Source organism: Ahaetulla prasina, chromosome 1 (assembly GCF_028640845.1).
Source record: "Ahaetulla prasina isolate Xishuangbanna chromosome 1, ASM2864084v1, whole genome shotgun sequence".
NCBI lineage: Eukaryota > Metazoa > Chordata > Lepidosauria > Squamata > Colubridae > Ahaetulla > Ahaetulla prasina.
Genome location: NC_080539.1, coordinates 325332754 through 325349679, shown reverse-complemented (window position 1 = coordinate 325349679; position 16926 = coordinate 325332754). Strand labels below are relative to the sequence as shown.

Sequence of the window (16926 nt, the reverse complement as noted above, 5' to 3'; positions counted from 1 at the left end):
AGATTTTATTAATGGCTTCTATATAAATGAGATAAAAGGGACCATTAATATAACTTGTTCCTCCCACAGAAAACCTTATGAGCCTACTGGAATGTCTTCATTCCTGCATTACTATGTAATCAATATGTGTATAATAAAAATACCTCAGTCATTGTGCAGTAATTATATTCTTTTTTTCCCTTCTGTCAGACAATTCTTCATCTCTTCTTGAAGATGACGAGCTAGGTATGGAGGCCACCAGCTGGCAGCTGAACAATACACCCATTAATGGCCATGGTGAAAGTGCAACCACAGCCCGTTTCCCCAGCTGGGTGACTTTTGATGACAATGAAGTTAGTTCCACTTCTCCAATAACTACATTTCCTGTGAAACAAGAATCTTCATCGTTATCAGGAGGAGCAACAACAGCAACCACACAGGTCATAGATGTGAACACCAGTACCCCTTTATCCTTTAAAAAAAGGGAACGTCCCAAGAGCACCTTGAGTGATTTTTCTAAAGTTCAGAAGCTCGACCTTTCTTCCATCACCTTGGTGCCATCAGTTGGCGGAACACCGCCCTGGAGTGCTACTAATCCTTTCCTTGATGTATCACTAAACGATGTTCAACCTTCTCCTATCAATCCATTCAGTTCTTTCTTTGAGGAAAGGGATAGACGTACCCAAAGGAACTCTCTCTCTGGAAACACTAGTAAAAAGCAGAGAGATTCTCTTCTTATCCTTCATCAGCAACCTGATTCCATTAGCTTCAATGAGCCAAGTACACAAATCAGACATAGAGATGCTATTGAGCAACTCAAGCAGCTACATATTGGTGATCCAGATCAACTGAACAGCCTCAGTCTGCCAGATGATGACCCTACAATCTCCACTGAGGTCTATAATACCCTGTCCACTTTGGGGCCACCTCAGCAAAAAGATGGCTGGCCAATGATGCTGAGGATACCAGAAAAGAAGAATATAATGTCTTCTAGGCACTGGGGTCCAATATATGTCAAACTGAAAGACAGAAGATATTTACAACTCTTCTATGAAAAGGGACTAGAGAAGCCTTTTAAGGAATTTAAGCTTGAAATAAATCATGAAGTTTCAGAGCCCAAGCTTCAAAATTATGATGAAAATGGAAGGATACACAGTGTGAGAATAGATCATGTTACTTACAAAGAAAAGAAGAAATACCAACCAAAGCCAGCTGTTTCTCACATAGCAGAAAAGGAACAGGTTATTAAGCTAGGCACCACCAATTATAATGATTTCCTTAGCTTTATCAGGGCTGTTCAGGATTCGTTGATGGATTTGCCTGCTTCCTCAACAGATTTAAGTACAGTAGGACTTAATTACCAAGAGGAAGAAATCACTGTTGACATAAAAGATGAATTCTATGGAATTTTGGCCAAAGGAGACAACAGGATCTTGCAGTATAATGTATTGACACGAGTACACGTGCTCAGCTTTCTTTCTGGACTGGCAGAGTGTAGGCTGGGCCTCAACGACATTCTTATTAAAGGGAATGAAATTGTTTTGCGGCAGGACATCATGCCCACCACCACTACTAAGTGGATTCAACTGAATGATTGCCATTTCCATTCATGTGTGGATGAAGAGGCATTTGCCAGTGCCCGTGTCATTATGTTTAACCCTTTGGATGCTTGCCGATTCGAACTGATGCGTTTTAGGAGTGTCTTTTCTGAGAAGACCATGCCTTTTACTTTAAGAGTTACGGCTAGTGTCAATGGTGCTGAAGTGGAGCTTCAGAGTTGGCTGATGATGTCACCAGGGTTCTCATCCAACAGAGATCCTTTAAGTCAAGTCCCCTGTGAAAATGTGATGATTCGTTATCCTGTGCCGCATAAGTGGGTGAAAAACTTCCGGAGAGACAGTGTCCTTGGGGAGAAGTCCTTGAAAGCAAAGGTGAACAAAACTGCTAGCTTTGGATCCACCAGCGTGTCTGGCTCTGAGCCAGCAATGAGGGTAACACTAGGAACTGCCAAATACGAGCATGCTTTCAATTCCATTGTGTGGAGGATAAATCGCCTACCTGATAAAAATTCTGGTGGGTACTGCTGCATGAATTAGATTAGCTTGTAAGAAAGACACATTAGTATATTTTCTTGGTATCTTGTTCAGAAATTCAAATCAGTTCTTGTGTGAAATGAAGTTGTTTCATTTTCTGAAAGTATGACTATGTAGCAGTAACAATAACAACAACAACAATTTTATCTTCTGTGTAGTACCTCAGCTTTCTTTTTAAAAAAAATGCTTTGGAGTGGATAGAGGTGTTTGTAGCCCCTCACTGCAACTCTTAAAGTGGCTACATTGTCAAGCATCTATCATGTAGTAGACTCCTTGCCCAACAGCCAAATAGTTTTCAACTTCCACAAGGATAATATCAGGAGAAAGATAATGAGAGACCTGGTAACGTATTAATGCAATATTTTTCAGCTTGCTAACTATTTTTATTTTGTTGTAAAAATCAAGGAAAAGTCTAATATGAAGCTTTTCTCTTATTCAGTTCCAACCACTAAGCAGGCCTCTTTCAGAATTTTATTTCTTGTGGCAAATCTCACAAGACTTATTAATGGTACAAAAAGAAGAAGACATTGAGCCTTCTGAAGATGTAATTGATAATCTGCCAGAAAAACCAGTATTTTCTGAATTGAGATTTCAGTGAAAGGCACCAGCCGGCCTTTCACACATGTAAAGTAGCTCTCAGCATGTGTGAGATTTCAGAGCTGTTCTTTTGTTCTGAATCTTTAGGAAATCAATTATTTTCCACCTAAAATTCCACCTAATATACTCTGTTCTCAGCTGGAACTGAGGAACGGAACTCCTAGAATTTTTATTACTAACGTATTTTTTTTATTAGTTTTAACTCTTCTCTAATGTTGGGACCAACTTTTACCACATCTTTCCTCAGCAATTTGGCTTCATTACAAGAATTTCAGAGAATGTTGATAACTGCCTGACTACAGTACAGCACCATCTTGTCTGGACATGCCTGATCTCCTGGCATGTTACAAGCAACGCTGTATTGAGAGCCGAATAAGTTCTTTTCTGTTCCATCAGCTTTGTTGCTGTAACGTACGAAAAGATAAGACTCTTTGTCCCAGGCAATTGAGGGTTTAGTATGTTTTTCAACTGAAGGCCCATGACCATCTTCTGTAAAATTGGACAGTGAACAGGAAATTTATTAAATAAATTATATCGTAAGTTTATAAGCCGCCCAGAGTCAACTTGTAGGGGACATAAGTGGCATAGAAGTTTAATAAATAAATACATTAAAATATCATTACAGCACAGTAGTTCTAGCCTATTGTTGACACTGAATCACAGTTAGCTCTAATTAACAGATTAAAAACCATTAACAGAATGATATTTCTCATACTGGAAAGCATTCCTGTTTGTGTTAGACAAGAAACACACATGAAATAAAGTCAGGGATAATCAAATGAATAGCAGCAGAGGTATCAAGTAATAGAGGAGTGATATAAAAAGGGAAGACAAAATCATGTTATCGAATTGATATATTTTGAGGAAGTTGTCAAAACAGTACTAGAAGTGCTAAAAAGTATTTCATGGAACTGAAAGTTTTAGAAATGCATCTAGTTAAGATCTCAGAAACTGAAAAGGGTTGGTCATAGAATTTGAGCTCCTTTATTCTACATGGAGACTCCTCTATTCTAAAAAGGGATGCAGTGGCTCAGTGGCTAAGATGCTGAGCTTGTTGATCGAAAAATTGGCAATTCAGCGGTTCAAATCCCTAGTGCCGCGTAACAGGATGAGCTCTTCTTACTTGTTTCAGCTTCTGCCAAGCTAACAATTCAAAAGCACGTAAAAAATGCAAGTAGAAAAATAGGGACCACCTTTGATGGGAAGATAACAGCATTCCGTGTGCCTTTGGTGTTTAGTCATGCTGGCCATAAAGACGTCTTTGGACATTGCTGGCTTTTCAACTTTGAAACGGAGATGAGCACCGCTCCGTAGAGTTGGGAACGACTAGCATATATGTGTAAGGGGAACCTTTACCTTTATTCTACGTAGAGATCTCTCCTGATTCCAGAAATCTTTTGAAGTCCAATCACTTATCCTTGTACTTTTTAGATAATCAAAAGTCTTAACAAAAATAAAAAATGAATACTAAAAGTATTTTCTTAATTACTTGCTTACATATTTATAATATTAATTATCTCTGTCCAGAGGCTGGATAAGTCCACCAACTTACAGACTGGATCCCCATATGATTCTAAACAAATAAAACCAATGAACCAATGAAATTGTCACAATATAATCCTTTGCATGAATACTGTAGAACTGTTGCATATAAATGATTGGGCCATTGTAATCGATGGATGTTCATTTGACATAACTAAATCTTACTTCTCACTTGGGCCTTGGTAAACTGCTTTTCTGATGCATGGAAATAACTGTTGTCCATTCTGGATACAAGGCTAGGACGCAGCTGTCTTTTGTTGTGTTTGAGAAACAGCTGTTATGATGTCATAACTCTGAACTTTAAAAAAAAAAGTTACGTTGGGCCAGTTTAAAGCTGTAAGATCAAAACAGATAAGCTGAATTCCCCCGAAAAGCATTGCTTTTTGCAGTATTGTTCCAACAGCAGCTTGATGACTTCTGATGTGTGCTTCTCCATAAACAACTTGTTGATGCTGGTTGATAAATAATGGGCCTTGTTTATAGGCTGTGAGAAATCTCTGTCCCAAACTGCGTATGATTCATTATTTCAGTACAAAATGATGTTTTTAGTTAGACAGCATCAGGCAGAATAAAGAATGTTGAGAAAATATTGATTCATGGAATATTTTTCTCCCTAACCTGAAAACAGGCCAGCCCATATTTAATAAGAATAGACTTAAAGTACATCTTTGGGACTGTGCACTGTAGAAAACCAAAATTTAACCAAACATCCCTTTCTCAATGTGTACTGTATGAAAATTGCTGAAGTTTTAAAATAAATCCTATGCAAAATATTGTATAGATTATACACATGCTCGTCAGTGGTGAAATCCTCCGCTGCAAGCCCATGTGTGGTGTGCGTCAAATGTGTGCTGCTCACATGCAGTGCACAACAAAAACACTGCATGCATGCATGCGCAGTGCGCGCCAAAAGCACTGTGTGTGTGCACATGCACAATGCGTGCCAAATGCATGCTGTGCACGCATGCGCAGAACATGCCAAATGTGTGCTTCACATGGAAAAAGGACACTTAACAAGGTAAGTAGAACAGTGAGGGGGGGGGAACAGCTGTGCCACGCGATTTAGATTTGCTAGAAAGCAGGATCAGCACAGCTGATCATTGGAAATACCGGTTCAAATGAACCGGTAGCTTTTTTTTTACTGCCCGTTCGCCTGAACCGATAGCTTTTATCACTTTTATCAGTTCGCCCAAACTGGTGCCAACCTGTAGTATTTCACCCCTGATGCATATGCACACAACCAGCAAACAGGCTTTGTTTTTGTGTCACACTGACTTTCACTATCTTTGGTTTGAGGCTTTGTGTATTTCTTGAACTTAACCAGAATGGCTTGTAACTCTGATTTATGATGCAGTGTGCTTTGAGGTTCAAGACAATCGTAGCCTATTCAGTAATTCATAGATAAACAAACCATGGTTTTTGGTGCAGTTTTCAGTCCCGGTCACAGAGAAAGACAGAAAAAGATACTCTTAAATTAGGTAACTTCCCCAAACAGAGTGAGCAAGTTTGATTCCATATTGCTAGTGTCCTCTAGAAGACTGAATGATCTCTGCTTCTCAAACATTCTTCGCTCCTCCTCTAGATGAGAGTGAGACTGTGGCAATGTCTTTTAAACTATCAAAAAAATATCCTGATTCTGCTTCTAAAGAAATTAGCAATCTTATTGTTGTTGAATGGCATTCAGAATAATCTGACACTGCATATCACTTATCTGTTGGCGAAGCAAGTTGTGAGCAGGTAAAAAGTAAAAAAACAACTAGGATTCGTCATTTTCTCATTCTATCAGCCCCTTTGTCCTTTACTCTCTCTTCCCTTTTGACACTCTCATATGTCTCTTTCTATCCAGAAAGCTGCTGCTGAATAGATTGCCGGTTCATGCTAGGAATCTGAACTGATTGCTGACACAGAACGTTTGTGTCATATTACAAAAGGACCACACTACTGTCTTCCCATAGTTAGAGCAAACATCTACATACCCCCCACACACACACACATACACACACAATGCAAGTTGAGCTGTGCAGGGCATGTGCTCCAGCCAGCCACTCACGCGGCCCAATTAAAAATAGGTCACAGCCTGGTAGTGGGCCACAGTCCAGGGGTTGGGGACCCCCGTTTTACATGAAAGGCAACATAATATATTTATAAATCATGCTTTATAGCTTTTTTTTTATGAGAATACTAAAAAAATGAGCTTGTTGTATGGCATCTATTATTTTTGTCTCTACAGTGTGTAACAGCAATCAGGGAAAAGCTAAAAACCCTTCACAGAGGAATAACATCGTATTATTCCTTTATCTCAGACAAATTGGGGCTCAGATCATGATTGCACAATAGAGAATTCACATATTTAAGCAGAAAGTTACTAGTTTGAGACATTGCAAGAGGGCACACTGAGATTCAGGTATTTGACACAAAAAGTTGCCCAATCATTGTCCATACTACTGTATTCATTGTTGTTTAAGCCAATGTATCAAAATTTTGCTTTAGAATTGATATTCTTTAAGCCTAATTATATGTTTATAAAATTACATGAATAAACTATTCTGAATGGGAGAAAAAATAGATATGCATCTGCAGCTTCACAGCAAGAAAAGCAACTGAAAAACGCATTTAGTAAAAAAAAAGTGGGGAAAAAGTGGGAAAAGTTAAGTACATTTATTTCCTCTTTTTGACATAAGCTTTTCATTAAAAAATACTTCAATATCTTCTTATGAACAATTACATGCAATAAGTCATAACCGTGTATACCAAAGATTTGCCTTGCAGACCTAGAAAAAAATAGATGATGTATTTGTTTCTGAATTTTTCACATAAATAAAATACATGGTTCAAAATAATTATCAGTGGTCATCAGCAAAGAACCATTGAGTTGTGCCTATTTCTCTGTGTAATCATGCCTCAATCCCTATATTTTAAAAGAAACTGGGCTTTCCTCATACTGGAATTGAGCATTTTAAAAGACCACATTTGTATGCATTGGATTATTCTTTTCTAAATTAACGTGTAGAACTGTTAATAGTATGCATCAGCCTTAACATACAATAGCAGTTGTCAAGTGATAATTCTGCATGAAAGAAGAGACAACCAGTCTTTAGCCGGCCGGCATTAGCTGACAGTTTTTCAAGCATTTTTTCCAGGATTCATTATGCATTTGCAAGGAATGCCAGAAGGTTGTGAGAGTTGTGTAGCAATATTCTAAAATGTGTGGGCAGTGTGGCTTTCCAACTCCCTTCAGTTAACTAATTTTGCCAGTGATAATGAATTGTAGGGATTATAGGAGCCGTAGTTGTTTAGACAGGTTCTAGAATTAGAATATGTGGTACTAGTAATATTCTAGTGAAGCTTTATTTAATGCCTGTGTGTCTTATCAAGTTTGATTTTAAAAAATAAGTTGAATATCTCCATATTTTATGTCAAAAAAGCTGACCTCAGAATTCTAACATAATCATTTGAATAATTCAGTGGCTTTCTTTTGGTATTTGTCATCCTTTTTCTTTTAAGGTTCCATGTTGGTGTTCTCAGTTGCCATATTTTTTCATTTTTCTTTAGCTGCAGGTCATCCTCATTGCTTCTTTTGCCACCTGGAACTTGGCTCAGACCGGGAAGTGCCTTCTCATTTTGTCCGCTATGTGGATGTAGACTTTGATATGCCAGCAAGTTCAGCATCCAAGGCTGCCGTTCGGTCCATCTCTGTGGAAGGCAAGACTGATGTGAGGAAGTGGGTGAATTATGCAGCACATTACAATTATAAGGTATGGCTGAATAACTGATAACCACCCATTCACCCACACCCACACTTTTGTTTTTCTTCCAAAGTTGGTGTGGCTTATAGGAGCTTCTGGGTTTGTTTATTTTTGCATTCAGATAACTTTTGATAGCATGCCTTCTACAGAATCACTAATGTACGAATAGTCAGATCTTCTATGCTATCTGATATATGTTGCCTGCAGTAATTTAATGGATTAAAACAATCTTCAGCTTTTTGGCAGAATATATGTTGCATGAAAAGGCCCCAGGCTCAGAACCTGACATCTCAAATTAAATGATCTCATATAATAAAAATCAGAAGTAATCTCTTTTCCTGAACCACAGAAAAATCACATTTAATTACAATGGGACAAAGGTCTGTACATTACTTAGCTTTTCAATATGGTCTTTTAAATTATCATAGAATGGGAAGGGACCTTAGGGACCCTATTTTCCATCCTATTTGTCAGAACAGAATTATTCACTCCCATGAGTTATAACTCTCTATAAAGAGTCACATTTGGAGACGTGTACAGCATATAGCATTATTTGGGAAAGGCCCTATTCTCCAATCCAACTAGTCATGGCTCCTGCTTAATCCATTAATCCTCCTACTTGCTTGCTTGTTTGGATTTGTTTCGGACTTGCCACTGTGTTTATCATGTTCATGCTTGATCTGATCATCCTTCTGATTCATCAAATGTTCTTACTTTTTTCCTTCCTTATTTTTTTAAAAAATATTCTTTAATATTCTTTTAATTCTTCTTCAAAGTTTCCTAGTTATTTTTTTCTCAAAGCACCTTCTCCTTCTTTCTGATTTCTAATTTAGTTAAACTTCAGTTTTTAACCTCGAAACTTTCACTGTACTTACCGATTTCTTGTTTTGTTTTGTTTTGTTTTGTTTTGTTTTTTGGGGCTAAGCAATGATCTGTTCCTCTTCTTACGTCCTCCTTGAATATTTTGCTAGCTCTTTCATTGCTTTACAGGTGGCTTAGAGTTCTATTCATTTAAAGCCCTTCCCCAAGTCACTTATTTTCTTTCTACCAACTTCTTCTTTTAAGTATCTGGGCAGAGATCAATTGCTTCCAGTAGGACAATAGTAGTATATCTCTTTGGCCTATACAATGCCGTTCTTTTCTTGAGCCTTCACCCTTCTCCTAATCACCTCTGTAGGAACGCCCCTGTGGGTGAACACAGGAATCTTGCTGGCCTTCTCCCAGCCTTCCTATATTTTGCTCTGTTTTCCAGCTAATCCTTTCTCTTTCATAACAAAGGGTTAAGGAAAACGACACGGCTGCCTCCCCATTTCTTTTTAAAGTCAATTTTGCCTGGAATTCCTAGGCACTCCGTTTGATAGTCAGCTGATTATAGTTTCTCAGCGCCAGTCTTGCCTAAATGCACTCATATTTTCAACTTAAATTTCCCTTCTTCAGCTCACCATTTCATCTTCTTTCTTTTAGGAAAGCCTTTTAGGTCTTGAATTACTTAATAGCTGCGGGCTTTGTCACTGGGTCTTTTTCTCTCTTTTTTCCCTGTCCAATTTGCCATTATGAAGTTCCAATGAACACCAGGCTTATCTCTGAGCATTGTCTCTCCTCCAGCTATTTCTCAATTGTCCCTATTTAATACTGTTCAGCTGTACTTCCCTATTTCCAGAAAAGTGTTTTTCTGTGTACTTCAGATCATGTATTCCTGTGGAAGAAACTAACTCATGGCTTAAGAGCCGTGGTGGCACAGTGGTTAGAATGCAGTACTGCAGGCTAACTCCCTGCTCACTCCAAGAGTTCAATTCTGAATGGCTCAGTTCGATTCTGAATTGACTCAACCTTCCATCCTTCCAAGGTTGGTAAAATGAGGACCCAGATTATTGGGGATAATGTCCTGAATTTGTAAACCACTTAGAGAGCTGTAAAGCACTATGAAGCAGTATATAAAACTAAGTCCTATTGCTATTGATGAGAGGCAGGTCACTTTGCCATCTCATAGCCATTTCAAATGGTTTTTTTAAAGGTCTCTTGGTTTTGGGATATTACATCTATTGTACCACTTACATCTTTCCCATTTGTAAAATGGTACAATAGCTCACATTTATAAATTTGAAGAATGTATACCTTCATGTCTCTAGGTAGATCTTGCTATTTAGACTTAAACTTAGAATAACTTTATTGTTACTTTGAATTGCCCCTTCTTTACTTTTTAATAGTTTGACTCATTTACTAATTTAGTGTTTCACTATTTGGCCTCTCTATGGCCCTATGTTACGTATGTTATGTCATATCTTTCGACTCCAAAGTGTAATTTCATTCCATGCTTTAGGTTAATTACACATTCCCATGTCATGTTTCTTCACCACATAGCTCAAGTTCTTCTGCACTTTGTTCTCTGGATCAGTTATAAGAGGTCTCCAAATCAAGGACCAACAATAGATAGGACCACCAAAGAAGCTACTCTCCTACTGGCATGACTCCATATGCTTCAGGTGTTTGTACACAAGTTTTTCTCTGTAATGTGAGTCTTGTTTTTCCCCAACTACTGAATCGTATTAAGTTACAACTTTAGTTGTTTACTTCACCAAATTGGCTTTCTTCATTTGAACATTAAAGATCTCATTCCCTTCATGGTGGTAAAGAGCAAAAATCTTTTTGGAGACATTCCCCTTTTTCATCCTTTGTACCTGTCTCTGTATCCTAGGTGTTTGGTTTCTTGTGACATCAAAGAAACCCTCAAGGTTTTTGCACTTTGGAAGGCATTGGAAGTTTCCCCATGGTCATAGTATCAATGATAGTACTATCCAATAATATTGATTATCTGCAATAATCTAATGCATAACAAAAATGTAGTATATATACTTGAACATTCCAAAAAAAAAAAACAACCTAGAAGAAATAAAAATGTTACACAAGAAAATACATAAAAAGGACAACAGTAAAAACACCCTGTAATTACAGTGACTGTAATTAACTGTACATCAGCTGTTGTTAGTCTTCAAAAGGAAAAACTAAATTTTCAGTGTTAATCAAGCCTGTCCAATTGGTTTTCCAAAGGGAGAGATAATGTGACAGCTTCTGATTAAATAAAACAACAGAAAACAAAAACAACAAAAGTCAGAAACAAAAAGAACAGAAGCATTCTTTGAATGCTGGAAAGAAGATACGGTTAGGAAGATCCTCAGGCTGCTGCTTCTCTAAATCAACAAGTTATAAGAGGGGGGGAATGTAAAACACAAATGTAGTTGAAGATTCCCTTACTGTAGTGTTTCCTGACCTGATCTACGTAGAAGTGTGCCTTCTCTTTTTTCCCACCTGCCCAGTGGTATAAGCTTCCTCTTGGAGTTCAAAAAGCTCTTACCCTCCACCTTCTTTCACCATTATAGTTTGGCCCTATTTCCACAGAGAAATGATATTTGGAAGAGTTTCATCTTGCCTTTAGCCAATTTGCCATGCTTTAAATGAGCCTTGAAGATTTGGCTGTTTCCCCAGCCTCTAGCTTAGTTGAGTATGAGTCAGCTTGAAAAGGTTATATCCAGTATTGTGCTAAGTCTGTCCCTCTTGGCTATGTTCATCTTTTATTTCTTTGTTGAGTTAATATATTGGATTTTGTTTCCAATTTGTACCCTGCTGTGAGTTGGCTGTCCTGAGAAATTTAAAGTATAAATAGGTAAAATAAATACATGTTGGCCTTTCTTTTAGATTTGAAACTGCTACCTTGAGCTCCCTTTTCATTAAAGGCAGTCTTCATCCCATTTTCCCCCCCTTTCCTCAGGCAGTGCTACTCTTTCTAGTCTGCTAATGAAGCTTTTTATGAGCCATCCAGCACCTTTCCAGCCAACATTCCTACCTGCTTTTGGCCTATAACTTTAGCCTTGTTCTTTCTATATTTTCACATTAACATTGAAATCCTTTTAGCTGTGTCTCCTGACCCAATTTACCTCCTCTGATGGAAGACACTCTTTCTGGTAAGCAAAGCATTGGCTCATTGGCTGAAACCTTGTGTGCTTTAGGTCCTTCTATTTATTTTTATAGGAACAAAGTAAGATGCCCAGATATTTCATTTCTTCCAAAATCAATCTGTACCTATTGTTTGGAATCATAATGCCTATTTTTTCCCATACCAAACACCACTGGAAACACAGCACATTCTTTGAATATCTATGGTTCTTTCGCTTTTTATCTGAATTATATTACAGTACCGTTTCACAAGAATAAATGTTTATTCCTGGCTTTCTGAGCTCCAACTCAAAAGCATGGTTCCGTTCCCCACCAGATCCCAGAATTTATCCTAAAGAATAATAGTAGTTATCAAACTTTGCACAAGTTCTCCAAATAGCTGGATCTCCTTATAAGCATGCCATAAAGGTAAAGGTTCTCCTCGCACATATGTGCTAGTTGTTCCTGATTCTAGGGGAAGGTGCTCATCTCCGTTTCAAAACTGAAGAGCCAGTGCTGTCCAAAGATGTCTCCATGGTCATATGGCCAGCATGACTACCAAAGGTGCACGGAACACTGTTACCTTCCCACCAAAGGTGGTCTCTATTTTTCTACTTGCATTTTTTATGTGCTTTCGAACTGCTAGTTTGGCAGAAGCTGGAACAAGTAACAGGAGCTCACCCCGTTATGCGGCACTAGGGATTTGAACCACCGAACTGCCGACCTTTCGATCAACAAGCTCAGCGTCTTAGCCACTGAGCCACATGCCTTAGTATAATTTTTATGTTCACAAATCTAATGTAGAGAGAGAAGGCACATTACACATACATGGGATTTTTTTTCTTTGTTCCCCTATTTGCTTTATATATGGTTGGGGGAATCCTTCCCTCTCAAATTTATATATCCATTAAGTTTGGTGGACATTCCCATCCTGCAGTGAACCGCCATGATACCACTTTAGTATTTTCCATGTAGGCAGCATGGGAAGAACCTACTTTTGCTGGAGTCAGTTCTGCATACCTGTCATCTGTGAATCAGGGGAGTACTGCCCATTCTTGCTTTGGGACAAGTCATTCTTGAGTGAAACATACAAAACAAAAATTAGGTGGCCTTTTGCTGTTCTCCACAAGACTCCCAGTTTGTTTTTCTTTCAGGTGGGAATAGAGAGGAAAAAAAGCTTGAATCCAGATAATTTGGGAGAAGATGGTGATAATGCCAAGGAATGTGCTGTGCAATGAAAGGAAGAAATAGTTATCTGAAAGCAATAGAAGCAACAAGAATTGAATACAAGGAATGCCGTGCCTCCCTTCTGTAGTCCGAAGAACCAAGAAGTATTTGGAGTGACATTTCGCTCTCTGAACAGACTTTAAAAATCCTTTTGGGATATGTTTGCTGAGTAGTTTGGGTAGAATTACACTAAGTATATAGGCTTGCAGTGCACTCAAGCCTCTTTTCATCTGTTCCAGTATATTTTTTAGAGCAAAATAACTGTATTTTGTCAGCTACAGTTGTCAAAATTCTAGACTTGTTAAGTATTTTCAAACCGTATACTTGTCACTTCCTGACGACTGGTAATTCAGTCTTCAGTGGAGTTTTTCCAGGTGATCTGCAACAGCCCTTGGGATGGGAGGTGTAGAAGAAACACTAGTATTTCCATGTTTCTTTCATGTCTATGGCTCTCAGTGAGAAATCCTAAGCAACCTTTCCTATCAGCTACCGGTAGGTAGAGAGAGCCAAAGGAAGAATATTTAAATATTGTATACTTCCCTTGGCAAATCAGAAATATTTTATGCAATTTACTGAAATGCCAGAGTTATCCTTTAGACATGATTTAGTTGAAAGGGACTAAGGTGACTTTTGGATCACTTTTACCTGGGAAGATACTGAGGGGAAAATAGATTTAATCTCAGTTAGATGTTTAGCTAAACTGGTTACTATGTGTTCCCCAAATCACTACCATACTGCATATATTAATATGCTGAACTTTTAAGTTTTGATGAGGTTGGTAAAAAAATTGGTCAACTTTTGTAAATGCCGATAATGCTACTTTCAAATTCTGTCTTAACACTACATTTTATTTCCAAGATACTTCAAAAAAATAATTTCTATGTTACTAAGCAATTAATGGCATCACTTTATACAAGGTAGACATAATGGCAGTACAGATTTTTTTAATGAATTCTTGTGTCCACACAGTCTTTTTCATAGAGATGAAAACTTGACTTCTTGAAAAATCTCATCTTGTAGTTGTTTTTTAAAGAATCAAGTTTCTAGTTTTCAGATTTCTGGGAATACTCCTAAACATGTCTGGACATATCCTCAAAAAACTTTCTATGAGTACACGTTGGAGCTTCAGTATTCTCCATTTCTTTTTTAATCCTCCCTATGTCCAAAAACTAAAAGTTACCAATTGCTATAGGAGTTGTAGTCCAATATAGTGGGAGGAGCACCAAGTTGGGGGCTGTACATATCTATAATCATACTTTCTGTCAAGCAAGAATTTGGTGTATGTATGAGTTCAGAGAATTCTGGTGGGCATCTTTGCTTCTGAAAATGGCAGCCACAGTTGCCAGCAAGACATCAGAAAATCTGTTTAGACCAGTTACTCAACCCTGAAGCACAACGCTGCCCAATCGATAGTGCCATGAAAGCCTATACACAGAATCCTGTCTAAAATATTCTAGTGTTGTAATAAATCCCAGTTTTAAATAAATTTCTAGGGCTAGGCTAGATGCAAATTTCACCTATTTTGGCTTATAGACCATATTATTCTGGAAAATGGGCTTGATGATGAAATTACTGTCCAATCGCTTGTATAAGGAAGGGAAGCTGTAATTGGTGCTTACTCATAGGCCAACAGTAATTTCAGAAGAGAATATGTGGAGCTCAGGGGTGAACTCTAGAGTCTGAGCTTAGTTGTTTGCTTACAGTTGTTTCATTACCCAACTAGATAATAGCATCAATGCAAATACAGTAAGTGTGGGCTTTGCTGTTTGTATACTGTTTATATACAGTAGCTTGCCCTGTCAGTTTTGCTGGTTTTTCTGTTGGCAGTTCTTTGAGTAGGGTATTGTTTTCTGCTTGATTGTTTGCCTGGTGTTTTTCCTTGTTTAACTGGCTGTTGGCTGCTGGAGAGAATATATTCTGATCTTTATTTCTTCTTAGCTTTTTTGTCTCTTTTGAATGGTATATAAATGTGATTTATTTCTCTGTATCTATGGATGATGGATTTTTCTGATTGCCAAATGTCCAAGAATTCCCTAGCACTTTTGGATTTAGTTTTGTCTAAGATGCTCAGAGTTTCCCAGTTGAAACTATGGTTGAGTCAGTCCATGTGTTGTGTTGTGAGATTAAGGAGTTTTCATCATGTCTTCTGACTGTTAATTGGTGTTCATGGATGTGCTCCGTTAGTCTTCTGCTTGTCTGTCCTCCATAGTAACTGTTAAAATCTTTACACCATATATTATAGATGACTGTACAACATACATCTATAGCATACAGTGAATCTTCTGTAACAGGGTAAGGAATGGAACAGCCACTATGTACCTACTGGAAAAGAGTGCAAAGCCATAATAAACTTTCCACAACTGCTTTGATTCAAGAACTAATTTTTCTTTAATGTATTTTAACTTTTGTTCTTGGTTTATATACCAGACTATTTGGTCTTCATTTCTGAGTTGCCTGGCTTGTTTTCATCTGCCCTTTCTTTGCTATATCTTACTTTTCACCGACTGTGTGAGAAATAATTCTCGCAATACCGATAACATCTCTGCCTTTGTAATGATATAACATTTTCTTATTTGGGTAAACTGTGTAGGACAAAAGGCCCACTGATGTCCTTTACTGACTTCATATTATCTAGCACATCAAGAAGCACATCTGCCTACGTCTCCTAGCTGCATTGAGTTGAATATTGTTTACTGTTGTTGGTTTGCACATTTAGTTGCAAATCACAATATTTATAAAGTATTTAAATATTATGCAAGCTTGTCTGAACCAGCCCTTCAACTTCATTTAAAATCTGCCTGAAAAATTGATGAATGCCTTTTTTAGTGAATACTAAAGCATGGAGTTATGTGGAAGTCTTTAAAAATACTTATTTCACACACTCTGATATATGGGTGTGGTAGAATATTCAGGAAGCCTAATTAGATTTTATCTAATCTCAGAAAAAAATATTTGGGGTAGGGTAATGGACAGGGGAAGATTATTTCTATGTAATATAGTATGTGGCCCATTGGGGAGTTTAAAATTTAAATATTAACATATTTTTAAGGGTACCAAGAAGTTATTTTTCCCTTGGTGATCAAGTTTAACGTGGTCTGAGCAGTCAGTCCCTTTCAGGATATATTGTTATGAAGAATGCACTAACAACAGCTAAGGTATAAGAGAATGTGTGATGAGTAGCAAGTAACAGCCACATCCTGTACTTAACAAGACTTAACAAAAGAGAGGGGATTGTAGAATTGAGGAGGAGAAGCTAAGATTCCTGACTGATATTTGGGGCCCCACAGATGAACCATCGCTGTGGATTAATAACATCTGCCTTATAAAGATTCATTTTTAATTTACTTGCTGGTACGCAGTCCATTGTTCCAGTCAATTGTAGATTGTAACTTACCATCTGATTTAAGTCCTATATATGGGAAACATCTTTCTATGGTATTGGCAGATTTGTAATGGGAATCCCATTAATTTATTGTGAAAATGTTACTTAACATAAAACAACCCCAAAGCCCTTAAAGACTTGCGAAGATAAATAAAAGGGCTTGTATTGCAATTATGTTGTTGTTCAGTGCCTCCATACAGATAAGTCATAACCTCTTGCACTAATGTGATTGTTGTTTTTTTACATATTTTGTAATAGGTTTCTACCTTTTAATGTACTTTGAAAAAGTCTATACACTGGCTAATTCTTTTAAAAAAAAACCTATTGTGGCACTTCTCCATCCCATCAGAGAAATGTCGTTTTGGAATTTGGGAAGGACTGTTGAATAAATGCAAATGAAATTCGACATTCACAGCAGTCATGTCTTCAT

General features: G+C 37.7%; 2 protein-coding genes across 2 annotated transcripts in view; one reads left to right on the top strand and one right to left on the bottom strand.

The window, feature by feature from the left end:
* Positions 1-16902, top strand: part of STON2 (stonin 2) — a 107439-nt gene extending 90537 nt beyond the window's left edge. Inside the window, exons 5-7 of the mRNA XM_058162466.1 lie at positions 190-2052; positions 7764-7966; positions 13042-16902. Of these exons, the coding sequence (XP_058018449.1) occupies positions 190-2052; positions 7764-7966; positions 13042-13125 (2150 nt within the window). The 3' untranslated portion in view covers positions 13126-16902. The remainder of the gene's footprint in view (positions 1-189; positions 2053-7763; positions 7967-13041) is intronic.
* LOC131187816 (uncharacterized) overlaps positions 1-16926 on the bottom strand; it is a 227972-nt gene that overhangs the window by 6698 nt on the left and 204348 nt on the right. Inside the window, exon 4 of the transcript XR_009152633.1 lies at positions 144-363. The gene's annotated coding sequence lies outside the window, so the exon portion shown is untranslated. The remainder of the gene's footprint in view (positions 1-143; positions 364-16926) is intronic.